The following is a 19,387-nucleotide window of genomic DNA, read 5'->3' on the forward strand; positions in this document are numbered from 1 at the left end:
ATTTCCAGATAGAAATTATTTTTTTGAAGAGAACACTCCCCCACAGCCTTCAGGGCAAGGGTTGTAAGTTATGCCCTGGGGGCATATAAGGTTTTTATAGAAGGCGTTGTCGTAGAAACTTCAAAAAAGGCTCATTCGATTGGAAATTCTAAGGGCTAGTGCCGTTTTTAATAGTCGAAATTGATTGGAGGGCAACTAACCCCCATCTCACACCCACCTTTTCCCCAAACACATCCAATCAAAATTTTGAGATAGCCATTTTACTCGACGTAGTAGTAAGTTCTGTAAATTTGGTCTTTGAGGATGACAACCCCCTCAGAGCCCTCAGGACAAGGGTTGTAAGTTATGCCCTGGGGCATGTAAAGTTTTTATAGAACGCGTTGTCGTAGAAACTTCAAAAAGGGCTCATTCGATTAGAAATTGAAATGGCAAGTGCCCTTTTTAATAGTCGAAACTAATTGGAAGGCAACTAACACCCTTTCCACGCCCACCATTTACCCAAACACATCCAATCAAAATTACCCAAACACAATTTACCCAAACACATCCATTTTGTTCCACGCAGTTAAAGTTCAGGAAATTATACCTTTTAGCAGGACACTCCCCCACAGTCTTCAGGGCAAGGGTTATAAGTTATGCCCTGGGGGCTTGTAAGTTTTTATTGAAATCTTTATTGTAAAAACTTGAAAAAGGGCTCATTCGATTGGGAATTCAAAGGTTTAGTGCCCTTTTTAACAGTCAAAAGTGATTTGAGGGCAACTAGCCCCCCTCTCTGGCCTACCTTTTCCCCAAACACATTCAATCAAAATTTCTAGATAGCCATTTTGTTAAGTGTTGTGGATTTCCACATAGAAATTATGTTTTTTAGGAGGACACTTCCCCACAGCCGTCAGGGCAAGGGTTGTAAGTTATGCCCTGGGGGCATATAAGGTGTTTATAGAAGGAGTTGTTGTAGAAAGTTCAAAAAGGGCTCATTCGATTGGAAATTGAAATGGCTAGTGCCCTTTTTAATAGTCGAAAGTGATTGGAAGGCAACTAACACCCCTTCCACGCCCACCATTTCCCCAAACGTATCCAATTAAAATTTGTATATACCCATTTTGTTCCACGCAGTTTAAAGTTAAGGAAATTATACCTTTGAGAAGGATAATCCCCCCACAGTGGTCAGGACAAGGGTTATAAGTTATGTCCTGGAGTCATATAAGGTTTTTATTGAAATCTTCGTCGTAGAAACTTGAAAAAGGGCTCATTCGATTAGAAATTCAAAGGCCTAGCGCCCATTTTAATAGTCAAAAGGTATTAGAGGGTGACTAAACACCCACTCCCGCCCACCTTTTCCCCAAACCCATCAAATCAAAAATTTTAGATAGCTATTTTATTCAATGTAGTTGAAAGTTTTGGAAATTAGGTCTTTAAGGATGACAACCCATCCCCACCCAACCCTCAGGGTAAGGGGTGTAAGTTATGCCCTGGGAGCATGTAAGGTTTTTATAGAAAGCGATGTTGTAAAACATCACAAAGGGCTCATTCAATTGAAAATTGAAAGGGCTAGTGCCCTTTTAATAGTTGAAAGTGATTGAAGGGAATTAACCCCCTCTCACGTCCACCATTTACCCAAACACGTCCAATAAAAATTTCGAGATATCCATTTTGTTCAACGTAGTCAAAAGTTCTGGAAATTATGTCTTTTAGCATGATAACCCCATCAGAGCCCCCAGTGCAAGGGTTTTAAGTTATACCCTGGGGAAATATAAGGCTTATATAGAAATCTTTTGTAGAAATTTCAAAAGGGGCTCATTTGATTGGAAATTGAAATTGTCCTTTTTAATAGTCGAAAGTGATTGGAAAGTAATTAACCCCCTGTCACGCCCACCATTTTCCCAAAAACATTCAATCAAAGTTTGGAGATAGCCATTTTGTTCAACGTAGTTGAAAGTTCTGGAAATTAGGTATTTAAGGATGAAAAACCCCCAAGAGTGCCCAGGGCAAAGGTTGTAAGTTATGCCCTGGGGGCATATAAGGTTTTTAATGACAGAGTTGTCGTACAAACTTCAAAAGGGGCTCATTCAATTGGAAATTGAGAGGGATAGAGCCCTTTTTAATAGTTGAAAGTCATTGGTGGGTAACTAACCTCAATCTTACGTTCACCATTCCCCCAAACACATCCAATCAAAATTTTCACATAGCCATTTTGTTCAACGTAGTAGAAAGTTCTGGAAATCAGGTCTTTGAGGATGACAACCCCCAACCCTCAGAGCGAGGGTTGTAAGTTATCCCCTGGGGGCATATAAGGTTTTTATTGAAAGCGTTGTCGTAGAAACTTCAAAAGGGCTCATTTGATTGGAAATTGAAAGGGCTAGCCCCATTTTGAATAGTTGAAAGTGATGGGAGAAAGACTGACGCCCCTCTCACGCCCACCATTTTCCCAGACACATCCAATCAAAATTTTGAGATAGAAATTTTGTTTAACGTAGTTGAAAGTTCTGGAAATTAAGTCTTAAAGGATGACAACCACCCTCACATCCCTTAGGGTAAGGGTTGTAATTTATGCCCTGGGGGAATATAAGGTGCTTATAGAAAGTATTGTCATAGAAACTCAAAAAGGGCACATTCGATTGGAAATCGAAAGGCCTAGTGCCTTTCAATTTCCTTCGATATCCGCTCATTCGACTGGAAATCGATAGGCCGAGTGCCTTTCGATAATTTTGTGATAACAATTTTGTTTAACGTAGTTGAAAGTTCAGGAAATTATGTCTGAGGATGACAACCACCCTCACAGCCCTTAGGGTAAGGGTTATAATTTATGCCTTGGGGACATTTAAGGTGTTTATAGAAAGTGTTTTCGTAGAAACTCAGAAAGGGCTCATTTAATTCGAAATTAAAAGAACTAGTGCCAATTTTAATACTCGAAAGTGGTGGGAAGGCTTGACATTTTTATAGTAAAGATAGATGTGGGTATAAAGTATTATTTTTTTGTTGTTGTTGTTGTTTATACCAGGGCACTTTGTATCGAAGGAGTTGTCGTAGGAACTTCGAAAAGAGCTCATTCGATTGAAAATAGAAAGGGCTGATGACCTTTTTAATAGTCGAAAGTCAAACTTCAAAAAAGGCTAATTCGATGGGAAATTCAAAAGGCTAGTGTCCTTTTTTAATATTCAAAAGTGATTGCAGGGCAACTAGCCCCCCCCCACGCCCATCATTGTCCCCAACACATCCAATCAAAATTTTGAGATAGCCATTTTCAAAAAAGGCTCATTCGATTTGAAATTAAAAGGGCTAGTGCCCTTTTTTATTGTCGAAAGTGATTGGAGGGCAAATAGCCCCCCCCCACGCCCATCATTCCCCCAAACCCATCCAATCAAAATTTCGAGATAGCCATTTTGTTCAGCGTAGTTGATTTACAGATAGAAATTATGTTTTTGAAGAGGACTCGCCTCCACAACCCTCAGGGCAAGGGTTCTAAGTTATGCCCTGGGGGAAAATAAGATTTTATAGAAAGCGTTGTCGTAGAAACTTCAAAAAAGGTTCATTCGATTGGAAATTCAAAGGGCTAGTACCCTATTTAATAGTAGAAAGTGATTGGAGAACAACTAGCCCCCCCCCCCCCAACGCCCATTATTCTCCCAAACACATCCAATCAAAATTTTGAGATAGCCATTTCGTTCAGCGTAGTCGATTTCTAGATAGAAAATATGTTTTTGAGGAGGACACTCCCCCATAATTCTCGGGGCAAGTGTTTTAAGTTGTGCCCTGAGGGCATATAAGGTTTTTATAGAAGGCGTTGTCGTAGAAACTTGAAAAAAGGCTCATTCAATTGGAAATACAAAGGGCTAGTGCCCTTTTTAATAGTCGAGTGATTGGAGGGCAACTAGCCCCCCCAAGCCCATCATACCCCCAAAAACATCCAATCAAAATTTTGAGATAGCCATATTGTTCAGCGTAGTTGATTTCCATATAGAAAATATTTTTTTGAGGACGACAATCCCCCAAAACCCTCAGGGCAAGGGTTTTAAGTTATGCCCTGGGGGTATATAAGGTTTTTATAGAAGGCGTTGTCGTAGAAACTTCAAAAAAGACTCATTCGATTGGAAATTCAAAGGACTAGTGCCTTTTTTAATAGTCAAAAGTGATTAAAGGGCAACTAGCCCCCCCCCCCCCAACACCCATCATTGTCCCCAACACATCCAATCAAAATTTTGATATAGCCATTTTGTTCAGCGTAGTTGATTTCCAGACAGAAAATATGTTTTTGAGCAGAAAAATCCCCCGAAACCCTCAGGGCAAGGGTTTCAAGTTATGCACTGGGGGCATATAAGATTTTTATAAAAGGCGTTGTCTTAGCAACTTCAAAAAAGTCTCATTCGATTGGAAATTCAAAGGGATAGTGCCATTTTTTTGAGGACGACACACCCCCAAAACCCTCAGGGCAAGGGTTTTAAGTTATGCCCTGGGGGAATATAAGGTTTTTATAGAAAGTGTTGTCGTAAAACTTCAAAAAAGAGCTCATTCAATTGGAAATTGAAAGGGCTAGTGCCTTTTTTAATAGTCAAAAGTGATTGAAGGGCAACTAGCCCCCCCCCCCCACACCCATCATTGTCCCCAACACATCCAATCAAAATTTTGAGATAGGCATTTTGTTCAGCGTAGTTGATTTCCAGATAGAAAGTAATTTTTTGAGGAGGACAATCCCCTACAACCCGCAGGGCAAGGGTTTTAAGTTATGCCCTGGGGGCATATAAGGTTTTTATAGAAGGCGTTGGCGTAGCAACTTCAAAAAAGGCTCATTCGATTGGAAATTCAAAGGGCTAGTGCCCTTTTTAATATTCGAAAGTGATTGGAGACCAACTGCCCCCCCCCCCCCCACGCCCATTATTCTCCCAAACACATCCAATCAAAATTTTGAGATAACCATTTCGTTCAGCGTAGTCAATTTTCAGATAGAAAATATGTTTTTGAGGAGGACACTCCCCCACAATTCTCGGGGCAAGGGTTTTAAGTTGTGCCCTGAGGGCATATAAGGTTTTTATAGAAGGCGTTGTCGTAGAAACTTCAAAAAAGGCTCATTCAATTGGAAATTCAAACGGCTAGTGCCCTTTTTAAGAGTCGAGTGATTGGAGGGCAACTATCCCCCCCCCCCCAAGCCCATCATACCCCCAAACACGTCCAATCAAAATTTTTAGATAGCCATATTGTTCAGCGTAGTTGATTTCCAGATAGAAAATATTTTTTTTAGGAGGACACTCCCCCAAGACCCTCTGGGCAAGGGTTTTAAGTTATGCCCTGGGGGGATATAAGGTTTTTATAGAAGGTGTTGCCGTAGAAGCTTCAAAAAGGGCTCATTCTGTTGGAAATTCAAAGGGATTGTATCTTTTTTACGAGTCAACAGTGATTAAAAGGCACCTAGCCCCCCCCCCACGCCCATCCTTGTCCCAAACACATCAAATCAAAAATTTTCTTGTAATCAATGTTGTCATCGTGGTTGATTTCCTGAGAGTAGATATGTTTTTGAGAAGGGCACTCCCCCAAAGTAGCCGAGGAAATATTTTTAAGTTATACCCTGGGGGCTATTAAGATTTGTAGAGAAGACGTGGTCGTAGAAACTTCAAAAAAGGCTCATTAGATTGGAAATTCAAAGGTATAGTGCCCTTTTTTTTAGGACGATACACCACCAAAACCCTCAGGGCAAGGGTTTTAAGTTCTGCCCTGGGGGAATATAAGGTTTTTATAGAAGACGTTGTCGTAGAAACTTCAAAAAAGACTCATTCGATTGGAAATTCAAAGGACTAGTGCCTTTTTTAATAGTCGAAAATGATTGAAGGGCAACTAGCCCCCCCCACGCCCATCATTGTCCCAAACACATCCAATCAAAATTTTGAGATAGTATTTTCTTTAAATTTTGTTGATTTTCCCATAGTAAGCAAGTTTAAGTGGAGGACACTTCCATAAAAATAACAGGGTACGTGTTTTAAGTTAGAACCTCGGGGCATAAATGAGTATGAGATACGACGGTGTCGTAGAAACTACAAAAAAGGCTCATTCGATTTAACATTCAAAAAGCTCGTGCCATTTTTTATAGTCGAAAGTGATTGGAGACCAACTGCCCCCCCCACGCCCATTATTCTCCCAAACACATCCAATCAAAATTTTGAGATAACCATTTCGTTCAGCGTAGTCAATTTTCAGATAGAAAATATGTTTTTGAGGAGGACACTCCCCCACAATTCTCGGGGCAAGGGTTTTAAGTTGTGCCCTGAGGGCATATAAGGTTTTTATAGAAGGCGTTGTCGTAGAAACTTCAAAAAAGGCTCATTCAATTGGAAATTCAAAAGGCTAGTGCCCTTTTTAAGAGTCGAGTGATTGGAGGGCAACTATCCCCCCCCCCCAAGCCCATCATACCCCCAAACACGTCCAATCAAAATTTTTAGATAGCTATATTGTTCAGCGTAGTTGATTTCCAGATAGAAAATATTTTTTTTAGGACGACACTCCCCCAAGACCCTCAGGGCAAGGGTTTTAAGTTATGCCCTGGGGGCATATAAGGTTTTATAGAAGGCGTTGTCGTAGAAACTTCAAAAAAGGCTCGTTCGATTGGAAATTAAAAGGACTAGTGTCCTTTTTAATAGTCAAAAGTGATTAAAGGGCAACTAGCCCCCCCCCCCCAACACCCATCATTGTCCCCAACACATCCAATCCAAATTTTGATATAGCCATTTTGTTCAGCGTAGTTTATTTCCAGATGGAACATATGTTTTTGAGGAGGACAATCCCCCAAAACCCTCAGGGCAAAGGTTTTAAGTTATGCCCTGGGGGCATATAAGGTTTTTATAGAAGGCGTTGTCGTAGCAACTTCAAAAAAGGCTCATTCGATTGGAAATTCAAAGGGATAGTGCCCTTTTTTTGAGGACGAGACACCCCCAAAACCCTCGGGGCAAGGGTTTTAAGTTATACTCTAGGGGTATATAAGGTTTTTATTGAAAGCGTTGTCGTAAAACTTCAAAAAAGACTCATTCGATTGGAAATTCAAAGGGCTAGTGCCTTTTTTAATAGTCGAAAGTGATTAAAGGGCAACTAGCCCCCCCCCCCCCCAACACCCATCATTGTCCCCAACACATCCAATCAAAATTTTGATATAGCCATTTTGTTCAGCGTAGTTGATTTCCAGATAGAAATCAAGAGTCGAGTGATTGGAGGGCAACTATCCCCCCCCCCCCAGCCCGTCATACCCCCCAACACGTCCAATCAAAATTTTTAGATAGCCATATTCTTCAGCGTAGGGGGGGCAACTAGCCCCCCCCCCGCCCATCATTGTCCCCAACACATCTAATAAAAATTTTGAGATGGCCATTTTGTTCAGCGTAGTTGATTTCCAGATAGAAAATATGTTTTTCAGGAGGACCCTCCCCCACAACCTTCGGGGCAAGGGTTTTAAGTTATGCCCTTAGGGCATATAAGAACGATGTTGGAACAATGTACTATGCATTATTTTTTTTCCTTTAGAGAAGGGTACTTCATATGGAAGGGGTCGTCATAGAAACTTCAAAAGGAGCTCATTCGATTGGAAATTGAAAGTGCTAGTGTCCTTTTCGATAGTAAAAAGTGATTGAAGGGCAACTAGTCCCCCCCACGCCTAACAGTCCCCCAAACACCTACGATAAAAATTTTTGGATAGCTATTTTGTTCAGCATTGTTGATTTTCCGATAGACAATATATTTTTTAGGAGGACACTCTCCCACAACCCTCAGGGCAAGGGTTTTAAGTTATGCCCTGAGTGCATATAAGGTTTTTATAGAAGGCGTTGTCATAGAAACATCAAAAAAGGCTCCTTCGATTGGAAATACAAAGGACTAGTGCCCTTTTTAATAGTTGAAAGTGATTGGAGGGCAACTAGCCCCCCCACGCCCTTCATTTTCTCAAACACATCCAATCAAAATCTTGAGATAGCCACTTTGTTCAGCGTAGTTGATTTCCAGATATAAAATATGTTTTAGAGGAGGACACTCCCCCACAACCCTCGGGGCAAGGGTTTTAAGTTATGCCCTGAGGGCATATAGGAACGATGTTGGTACAATGTACTATTTATTATATTTTTTTTCTTTAGAGCTGGGTACTTCATATGGAAGGGGTCGTCGTAGAAACTTCAAAAGGGCTCATTCGATTGGAAATTGAGAGTTCTAGGGTCCTTTTTAGTAGTCGAAAATGATTGAAGGGCAACTAGCCCCCCCCAGGCCCATCATTGTCCCCAACACATCCAATCAAAATTTTGAGATAGCCATTTTTTTCAGCGTAGTTGATTTCCACATAGAAAATGTGTATTTGAGGAGGACAATCCCCCACAACCCTCAGGCCAAGGGTTTTAAGTTATGCCCTGTGGGCATATAAGGTTTTTATAGAAGACGTTGTCTTAGCAACTTAAAAAAAGGCTCATTCGAATGGAAATTCAAAGGGCTAGTGCCCTTTTTAATAGTCGAAAGTGATTGGAGAACAACTGCCCCTCCCTACGCCCATTATTCTCCCAAACACATCCAATCAAAATTTTGAGATAGCAATTTTGAGGTAGTCAATTTCCAGATAAAAAATCAGTTTTTGAGGAGGACACTCCCCCACAATTCTCGGGGCAAGGGTTTTAAGTTGTGCCCTGAGGGCATATAAGGTTTTTATAGAAGGCGTTGTCGTAGAAACTTTAAAAAAGGCTCATTCAATAGGAAATACAAAGGGCTTGTGCACTTTTTAATAGTCGAGTGATTGGAGAGTAAATACCCCTCCCTACGCCCAACATAACCCCAAAAACATCCAATAACAATTTTGAGATAGCCATTTTGTTCAGCGTAGTTGATTTCCAGATAGAAAATATTTTTTTGAGGAGGACACTCCCCCAAGACCCTCGGGGCAAGGGTTTTAAGTTATGCCCTGGGGGTATATAAGGTTTTTATAGACGGCGTTTTCGTAGAAACTTCAAAAAAGACTCATTCGATTGGAAATTCAAAGGACTAGTGCCTTTTTTAATAGTCAAAAGTGATTGAAGGGCAACTAACCCCCCCCCCCTCACGCCCATCATTGTCCCCAACACATCAAATCAAAATGTTGAGATAGCTATTTTGTTCAGCGTAGTTGATTTCCAAATAGAAAATATATTTTTGAGAAAGACACTCTCCCAAAACCCTCGGGGCAAGGATTTTAAGTTATGCCCTGAGGAAATATAAGAACTATGTTGGCACAATTTACTATGTATTATTTTTTTTCTTTAGAGCAGGGCACTTCATATGGAAGAGGTTGTCGTAGAAACTTCAAAAGGGGCTCATTCAATTGGAAATTGAGAGGTCTAGTGTCCTTTTTAATAGTCAAAAGTGATTGGAGGGCAACTAGTCCCCCCCACACCCATCATTCCCCCAATCACATCCAATCAAAATTTTGAGATAGCCATTTTGTTCAGCGTTGTTGATTTCCCGATAGAAAATATGTTTTTGAGGAGGACACTCTCCCACAACCCTCAGGGCAAGGGTTTTAAGTTATGCCCTGAGTTCATATAAGGTTTTTATAGAAGACGTTGTCGTAGCAACTTCAAAAAAGGCTCATTCGACTGGAAATTCAAAGGGCTAGTGCCCTTTTTAATAGTTGAAATTGATTGGAGGGTAACTAGCCCCCCCCTCACGCCCTTCATTTTATCAAACACATCCAATCAAAATCTTGAGATAGCCATTTTGTTCAGCGTAGTTGATTTCCAGATATAAAATATGTTTTTGAGGAGGACACACCCTCACAACCCTCAGGGTAAGGGTTTTAAGTTATGCCCTGAGGGCATATAGGAACGATGTTGGCACAATGTACTATTTATTATATTTTTTTTCCATTAGAGCTGGGTACTTCATATGGAAGGGGTCGTCGTAGAAACTTCAAAAGGGCTCATGCGATTGGAAATTGAGAGTTCTAGGGTCCTTTTTAGTAGTCGAAAATGATTGGAGGGCAACTAGCCCCCTCCCCCCACGCCCATCATTCCCCCAAACACATCCAATCAAAATTTTTAGATAGCCATTTTGTTCAGCGAATGGATTACTAGATCCAAATCAGCATCGATAAATAAATGAAACCCAAAACGAACAGAAATTACAATAATTAACCGAGTCAAACTCAAAACGAGCAAAAATTAACATAAAATGGTCCGAAAACCCCTATGCCTTCCCAAGGCCAGAACAAAATTTGCACTTAACTGAAAAAAATACAAATGAATGTGCATTTTCAGTTTAATATAGATATACTGATATTTAGTAATCAAAATGTTAATATTATTTGATTTGTTTAAGTTATAAAAGTAAAAATATTTATATTTTTTAAGTAAAGTGCAAATTTTGTTCTGGCCTTGGGAAGGCATAGGTGTTTTGTGACCAACTTATGTTAATTTCTGCTCGTTTTGAGTTTGACTCGGTTGATTATTGTAATTTCTGTTCGTTTTGGGTTTCATTTATTTATCGATGCTGATGTGGGGTAATTTCACGTTTGGTAGATTATTTGATTTTATTTTTGCTAATTTTTTGTTTAATGGAGTTCTTTACTTTTCTTTGAAAAACTTATTTTGTGGAAAACGTTTTTTAAATTAATTACAATAAATAACCGAGTCAAACTCAAAAAGAGCAAAAATTAACATAAGTTAGTCTCAAAACCCCTATGCCTTCCCAAGACCAGAACATAATTTGCAATTTATGAAAAAAATACTAATGAATGTGCATTGTCAATTTAATATACATATACTGATATTTAGTAATCAAAATGTTAATATTATTTGATTTATTAAAGTTATAAAAGTAAAAACATTTACATTTTTTTTCAGTAAAGTGCAAATTATTTTCTGGCCTTGGGAACGTTTAGGGGTTTTGAGCCCAACTTATGTTAATTTCTGCTCTTTTTGAGTTTGACTCGGTAATTTATTGTAATTTCTGTTCGTTTTGGGTTTCATTTATTTATCGATGCTGATTTGTGGTAGTTTCAAGCTTGGTTGATTATTTGATTTTATTTTTGCTCATTTTTTGTTTACTGGAGTTCTTTACTTTTCTCTGAAAAACTTATTTTGAGGAAAAACTTTTTTGATTAATTTTCATAAATGGAGAAAATTTTAGTTGTAGATACTAAAAAAAATAAACAAAAAAAATCATTTTTACAATGTTTAAATCATTGTTTTATCGTCTTTGATGAACTATCATTTTATTATAGACTATTTATTTATTATTAAAATAATTAAAATCATATATTCATTCCTTATAAAATTAATACAAATTATTGCCAATAATAGCAACATATTAGCACTACTGTTGACACGAGTCTATTTTCTTTAATGGAACAAAAATGTTGTTTGTAAATACAAAAAAAAATAAAGAATAGCAATTATTTTTACTATTTTACGTTTTATCAATTATCCTGATAAATTAATTGAAGGCCTGGCAATTAATTTCACAGGTTTTGATAGTTAAAGTCGTTTTTATATATAATTTATTATATAAACGTACTATATACAGTATAGTTCAACGCAACAACACAAACAATAGTACGGAAACTTGAAGTAGGCAAAACTAAAATCATAGAAAATGGGTTTTCAGGTATGAATAGACCTAAGTTGCGTCCAGGCAAGATATTTATTTTATTAAATTGTTATTGAATCCCTAGAGACCCAAATTCAAATTTCGCTGTGAAAAACAAAAACAGGACAAAACCATAAAAAAATGTTGAAAAATAACGATATATTTGAAACTGGCTAAAGAATGCAAAATTAAATTGACAGAATGAATAAATAGCTCATGTGTAAATTTCAACGCGTGTGAAAGTAATAAAAAGTGAGAAACTAGTTTAAAAATTAGACAATGTTTATTGTTTGATGTTTTTGATACTTTCAATCCTAATTTGAAAGAAGATCTAAAAGCCTTACAAAGGGGCGTAAGTTATTTCTGCTGATTTCCCTTTTTTTATCATTTTTATTCGTTTTTTTATAGCCTTTTGTTGCTGGTACTAAAGTAAAAACAGACCAAAAAAAATTTATACTACGCATAATAAAAACGATCGTGAACGCTAATTACTCCAATGAAACAAAGACAGTTGTAGTGTTTACATGAAAATGGCGGAATGGAAAAAAAATAAAAAAACAACTAAATGTTTATCAGGCATGTGACTAGTTTAATTGAAATTTGAAAGTGCTGATGAGAATGAATATAGAAAACAGAATAACTTCAAGCTAACAATTTTTGGATCTAAATTGCTTAAAAACAAGCATGGAAGGGCAAATATTACACGGGTTTTTCTGTTCTTATATACATTTTGCTTTAAAGTCCCAAAGGAAGTGAAAATCTGATTGTTGGAATTAGTTAAGTGGAGCCCTAAACCACCACCAATGTCTTAAGAAATTAGGGAGAATCGAAAATTCAATTTTTATGGAAAATATCTCCTTATTCGTCTACGCACTTTTTAGTCAGAGTGGGTTCCGAATTTCAGCAAAAGAAACGCAAGCAAAAAATCAGCCAAAAATAATATAAAAATGTAATGCATCAAACAACTTAAGTAGATGTAGCTTTCTTTTGAAAGTGCAGTTATTTTTGGAAATCAATAGAGTGATGCTGTCGTATTTTTTACGGACAAAAAGCATTACTAAATTAAACTAGTTTGTTCTTCTTATTTGTTTTCACGGTTCGATGTGGCAACACTGATGAAAATGTGATACGGCATCAAAATATTCATAATTCTAAAAATGAAATCTTAAGAAGTTTCGGTTTTCAGGCATGAACAGAACTAAGAAGGGGCCAGGGGCAAAATATTTTGATTTGAAAGTTCTCAGTACAGTAAAATAAAGGAGCATGGATCCTTACCTCCTTGATTGCGACACACCTCAGTATGGATACGCTGGGGCATGTCGTTAGTTTGTACAACCACCATCCACTTCCCATTTTTATCAGAGGCAATTCCAGGGTTGATCGTCCTCCTTTCAGCATCACATGCGGACTCTTTCTTATATGCAGCCCAGGACCACCTGCAAATTCATCAACCATAAGCAACGAGCATTACGGGAAGGCCGCTAGAACCTGGTTCTAGGGTCTTGGCAATCTGACACCTAATAGAATTGTATTCTTAGAGCAAATATTTTATTTGCGAACAATTCTTATGTTTTTCCCAGGGGAGGGAGTATCATTCGACGCTTTTAGGGAAGTACTTCTACTCTCTAATGTGCAAGTATTTTGTCGTCCTTAATTACAACGCGAACCCTTCATGTTCTGAAAACAAACTCTTTTAAGAGCCGGGGAGGGTGACCTTCAAGCATGCTCCACCAAAATTTCAATCATTTTACGTGTTTTTCCGAAATGTCCTATATTACTTACTTCATTCAGTTGTTCGTTTTATCATTCAAAATTTACCTCCTCCCTCTAAAAGATACGCTCCTCCCTCTTACGCCTGACTAAAGTACTTAAATATAATAAGGTTGTTTGTATATTCAAAGATACCTCAGTTACCCGATGCACAAAATCCCATGATTGATTTCAGATAGTAAGTAGCTAGAAGTTACCGATATTACAAAGCATAAAAAGTAAAATGATCTTTCCATGCAGTTTAAAAAAAGATAAACCTTTCGAACAAGGGATTTTAAATTTTATACTAAGTGCCTTAATGTGATCCAGAAATTAATGCAATTAATTTCAGAAATTAATTAATTTCATTAGATAATTTCATAAATTACTTTCACAGACACAAGTAATTTCAAAAAATTAATGCAATCTTATCGAAAAAAATGCTATTTATATAAATTTAAAGGAGTCGAAACGATAAAACAATGTATAAAGCTATACAATAAGTGCGAATGAATAACCGTGGAAACTGTAAAATTAGCGTGGAAATATAAAGCAAAGTGGAAAAAACTCAGAAATAAAACAAAAGAAGTGTAGTATTTCTTTATATGTTTACAAAAACTCAACATAGATGTTTAAAAACAAATGCGTAAAAGGACAAATAACATTATTACTTTAGACACCACGGATTTACAGCTGGAACTTCAGATGGTGGAGTAAAAAATTATCAATATTTCTAGGGCAAAATTGCAGATACAAAACTGAGAAAATGACAAAAAAAAAGAAACAAATGACATTCAAAAGGTTTATGTGTTGATAAAAAGAATATGGTGGAGCACAATAGTAACTGGAGTACAATAGTTCAATGGAGTACATTAAGCACGGAAAATAAGCCATAAGTTACATAAGTCATAAAAAAAAGAAAACAGTCACATATTTCTATTGGCTTCTGCTTACATTTTAACAAACAGCTATCTGCGCAAGGAAAACATGGTTTTATCCTAGGGACAAGCCCAAAGAATCTAAGCAGCTTATCAGACTTGAAACCGGCGGTAGTATCCAAAACAATCGCAACACCATCTAGCGTACAATTATTATTACACCAATTCTGCAAATTACAATAATTACATTGATTTTGCCTTACTTTTTTGCCTCGCCATTTTCACCTTAATACCCTTGACTTTAGTAGTAGTAATAGCAGTAATAGTAGCAGTAGTAGGAGTGGAAGTAGTAGAATACAAATGTTATTTCTTCAATATTTTAAGTATGTAATATTTGCAATATTAAACCATGCAAATACTTCCTAGCGTGCAAACACTGTCTTTTTAGTAGTTCAACGCCACTTCCCAAACGACAAGCGCTGTATGTTTAAACTTAATGCTAAAAGCTATTCCTAAGATATTACTGATACATCCTTTTGAGAACCGGCATGTACACAATATGTTTTGATTTAGTTCAACTTCCCCCTTAATGTACCCTGAAATTTTTGTCTTCATACCCTTAGTCTTAGTGGTAGTAGTAATCACAGTAGTAGAAGTAGAGCATTAGTAGTAGTAGTAATAGTAGCAGTAGTAGTAGTAACATTAGTAGCAGCAGTAGTAGTACTGGTAGTAGTAGTAGTAGTAGCAGTAACAGTAGTAGATGAAGCAGTAGTACTACTAGCAGTAGTAGGATGCACACATTGCCTTTCGGTCATTTGAAAATTTGTTTCACCTTACCCTGCAACTTTCAACTTAGTGCTCTAAGCCGTTCCTAGGATATTGCTGATGCACCCTATAGCAACCTGCATGCACGTGGTATGTTTAAATTTAGTCAAAATTTCTCCTCAAAATTTTACTTAATTTTCACCTTAAAACTCTTAGCCTTAGTAGTTGTCACAATAGCAGTAGTAGTTGGAGCAGTAGTAGTAGTAGCAGTACTAGCGTACATATATTTCTTTTTGGTCAATTGATAATCCCCCCTTCTCCTTCCCTGAAAATTCCAACTTTGTTCCCTAGGCCATTCTTGCGATACACCCTTTTTATAACCTGCGTGTACAGAGTGTTTTTATGATTTGGTTCAACTTTCCTCTCAACAACTCCCGAGTTTTTTACCTTAATATACTTAGCCTTAGTAGCAGTCACTATATAAGTATAAGGTTAGTAGCAGTAGTAGCGGCGGTAGTAGTAGATGTACCAGTAGTAATAGTAGCAAGAGGAGTGTTATTTATGGTAGCAATAATAATTGTAGTAGTCGCCTGCACATATTGCCTTTTAATCAATTGATCATTCCCCTCATCCTTCCCAAAACTTTTCAACTGAATACCCTAAGTCATTCTTGAGACACGCCTTTTTGACAAACTGCATACGCTTAGTGTGTTTTGCTTTAGTTTAAAACTCCCCTCAACATCATCAAGTATCATCTTTTTACCCTGGTAGTTTCAAGATAGCGAAACTATCTTGACTGATTTTTATTTTATGTAACATAAACTGTTTTTCCTTATCTATTTCTAGCCTAAGACTTAGTCTTTTTAAGGTCAATTTTCGGACCTATTTCAAAACCTCCGAGAGTTTCATTCTTTCACAAACAGTTCTATCTAGCTTTATAATTATATTTAAACGAATAGTGATGAGTACGAGACTAGAAAAAAAAACTTTGTTTGTTCGAATTTTAGAGAAAAAACTGAAATTCCTGAAGGCTGACATTTTCCCCCTTGAAAGTCTGTGGAAATTTAACATGTTCGGATTTTCTGTTTCAGTTCTTGACAGTCCCTGAGGAGCTCCTAAGTGTTTTAAAACGTTGAAAATGCTATATACCTTGAGGATCTTTCTAGGCACTGCTAAGAAACTTCTAATAAAATAAAACTTTAGAGAGTAACATTTCTCAAGAGTAATTATAGTTTTTTTTCTGTTCAACTCCTATGTTTGTGACACATCTCGAAAGTTTTACTTAACAAAGTTTATTGTACCTGTCTTCCCTATAATAGCAATAACTGCAACTCAAATATATGAATATACAAATAAATATAAATATATCAAGTTTTTTAAAGATTTTAAAGCTTACAGAATCCTAAATTCTTAAATATTTAATTATTTATTTGAAGTCGACTATTAGAATTTAATTAGGACTTGCCCCAATCAGACAGTTCTAGTAATGAATTCTAAGAAGTGAATCGGGCCAATAGTAAAGGAAAATAAAAAAGGAGTTTTGATAGCAAATAATATATGAAAAGATTATTCTTCTGCTGATTAGAAATATCTCAGATTTCTTAAGTTTAATGTTACCCATCAAAAGTCACGAGCCTAACAAACTTTGCGGGATTTCCAAAAAATGGGGACACCGTCGAAAGGCAAATAATCTTATTAAAAAACACATCATTAGATTGAGCATATAAGAGAACTCCCCTGTAGAGCTTTCAAGCTCATATCTACAAAAGCAAAATTCTGAAAAATTTTGAATGCTGACTTATTTTTATTTGATTTTAAGCTTGAACTGATTTTTTTTTATTTGTGTTTTGTAGCCTGCAGTAGATATAGAAATAAATTGACAGTTTGCATAAGCCTAACGTGGGACACCTCGCTCTTTACACTAGAGTTTTATAGTACTATAAAAAAAGTTTACCATTGTTCTAATTAAACGACCCTTATATTTCAGGAGTCGTTCGCAAAGACTTGGGACTAAATTCAAACTTTACCGTAAATAGCGAGGTGTTGAGAAGGGGGCAATCACCTTAATATACGTAATAATTTCTGTTCGTTTTAAGTTTTATTGTTGGTTCTTACTTTCAGTTGAAAAAACTTTATTTTTCTTTATTTAATTTCTGATCGTTTTTTAAATAATGGTAGGAAATCTGGCCCCATTTCCACGGAGAAATTCCCCTCCCCCCGGAGATACCCTCTAGAAAATTCAATCCTGGTGAAAATAGACCCCAGACAATAACCCTTACAACACTACGCGTAAAACTGAGACGGGAAAGAGAAAGCAAGACCTATAAAAAAAATTTTGTATAGGAATTCTTGCAAATTCACCCAGTGTATAATTTTCACTAACAAGTTCACCCCTGAAGACTGCCTTCCCCATAGAAAATTTCCCCGTGGAAAAACCCTTTGCAGAAGGCTTGCCCAAACTGGTTATCTCAAAATTTTGATCGGAAGACTTCTAGAAAAAAAGGGGCGGGGGAGGGGACCTGGTCGCCCTTTAATTTTTTGGTCAGTTAAAAAGTGCAATAGACCTTTTAATTCCCATTCAAATGAGCCCTCTCACGATATTCTAGGACCACTGGGTCGGATCACTCCAGGGGAAAAAAATAACAAAAAAAAAAACATCCGTGATCTCTCTTCTGGCAACAAATGCAAAATTCCAAATTGTTGCATATAGGAGCTTGAAACCTCAACAGTAGGGTTTTCCGATAGGCTGAATCTGTTGGTCTGATTTTTGTTGAGATTCTCTGACTTTTAGGGGGTGTTTCCCTCTTTTTCGAAAATCAGGCAAATTTGCTCAGGCTCGCAGCCTTTAATGAGTAAGACTAAACTCAATGAACCTTATATATTTGAAATCGGAATAATAAGCCGATTCTTATGATATTTCTGTTTGTATCAAATTTCCGTTTTTTGGAGTTTCGGTTACTATTGAGCCATGTCGCTCCTTACTTACTGTTCGGTACCACGAATTGTTTGAAAACATCAGCTGACACTCGATTTTGAGCGACACTTCGATAAGGAACTTCCCTTTAGTGTCTATGAACTGGGTGAGCGCATTCAAGTCCATCCAATAACCATAAAAATTACCAAAATGACAATTATATATATATATATATAGCAAACGAAAAGAATTAATCATAATCTGTCTAGAATAAAAAATCAAAACCTTATAATAGGTAATAGAAACTTAATTCTCAGAGCACTTGTAGAAACTGGACTGATAAATATGTTGCTTTACCTTTCAAAAGATTGCTTTGAAAGCTGTAATGGTTTCTAGTGCTTTCAATTTTTTTTTATTCTGGAACCAGAGAAATAGATGAATATACAAAATCTCGTCAGTAAATGGTTGTTCTCCCCATTCTCGTCCGTTTCTGCTTAACACAAAAACTAAATTTTAGTTGGTTTGTCTGTAGGCTTCTGTAGTAGGCTTCTACAGGCCTACTAATTTTAGTAGGCTTCTGTAGGTTTGTCTTGTCACCTCCTTAAGGTTTAGCAGAGGGAACTTCTCAGAAGAAGTTACGTTGAATTGAATACAGACCTAAGTCACTGACACCTCACTCAATTTCCCCCAAAATAAGAATTTGGCCTTCGGTGGTGCTACTAGGTGTAATTTTGAAACTCTGAGACGGAGAGCTTTTAGAACCATAGTGTGAAAGGGGTAGTCATGTTTTATATTAGGTCTTAATCAGGACTTATAAAGACGGATGACCAGGCTGTATGGAAAAAGACTTTTCGAGATAATTATAACTCCCAGATTTAGAGCGGAGGAAGATCTGAGCTGTTCATGAACTGTCCATGGATCGCCTGTAACTACCATACCTTATCATCTGTATGGAAAAAAAGGTTGCCATATAAAGGCTATTTTCAGCACGAAAATGCCTCAAGCTACATCCAAAAACTCCTTAAAAAGTTTGAGCGTCTCAAATCTCTATGTTTGAGAAAATTGATCCTCTTGATTTTTTTATTGGCTGAGCGCACCACCTTTTTACATTCCGAAATTCCTCAAGTGAAAATTCCTTCGCATTCTTCGATAGAATAGTAGAGATGCCTCAGGAGGTCGTGACGGGAGTCCATATATGGGCATAGAATACTGACGGGAGTCCATATATGGGCATAGAGTCCCTAGGGAGAATGATTGCGTAATCGGTCAATGACCTCTTTTTCCAAGGTCGATTTATTTGTTGTTGTTGTTGTAAGTGCACGCTCTCAGCGAATGTTATGAGTTTTCTGAAATAGAAAACAGCATTTGTTGTTGTTTTGGACATGTACATGCTCGAGGCGAATGTCATGGTGTCCAGAAATAGAAAACAATATTTGTTGTTGTTGTTGCTCTCACCAAATGTTATGAGTTTCCCGGAAACAGTTAGATCACGTGTTTCCTTCTCAGCCAATCA

At 37.2% G+C, this 19,387-nt stretch overlaps 2 protein-coding genes across 2 annotated transcripts in view; both read right to left on the reverse strand.

The window, feature by feature from the left end:
• The window catches only part of LOC148945037 (tachykinin-like peptides receptor 99D), a 509,170-nt gene that overhangs the window by 259,544 nt on the left and 230,239 nt on the right, over window positions 1-19,387 (reverse strand). The gene's annotated exons all lie outside the window — the stretch shown is intronic.
• The window catches only part of LOC148945038 (uncharacterized), a 73,047-nt gene that overhangs the window by 9,700 nt on the left and 43,960 nt on the right, over window positions 1-19,387 (reverse strand). Inside the window, exon 5 of the mRNA XM_089098619.1 lies at window positions 12,844-13,004. Coding sequence (XP_088954745.1) covers window positions 12,844-13,004 — 161 coding nt within the window. The remainder of the gene's footprint in view (window positions 1-12,843; window positions 13,005-19,387) is intronic.

This window comes from Artemia sp. Qi Xiang Cuo, chromosome 13, assembly GCF_049724085.1.
Source record: "Artemia sp. Qi Xiang Cuo chromosome 13, ASM4972408v1, whole genome shotgun sequence".
Taxonomy (NCBI): domain Eukaryota; kingdom Metazoa; phylum Arthropoda; class Branchiopoda; order Anostraca; family Artemiidae; genus Artemia; species Artemia sp. Qi Xiang Cuo.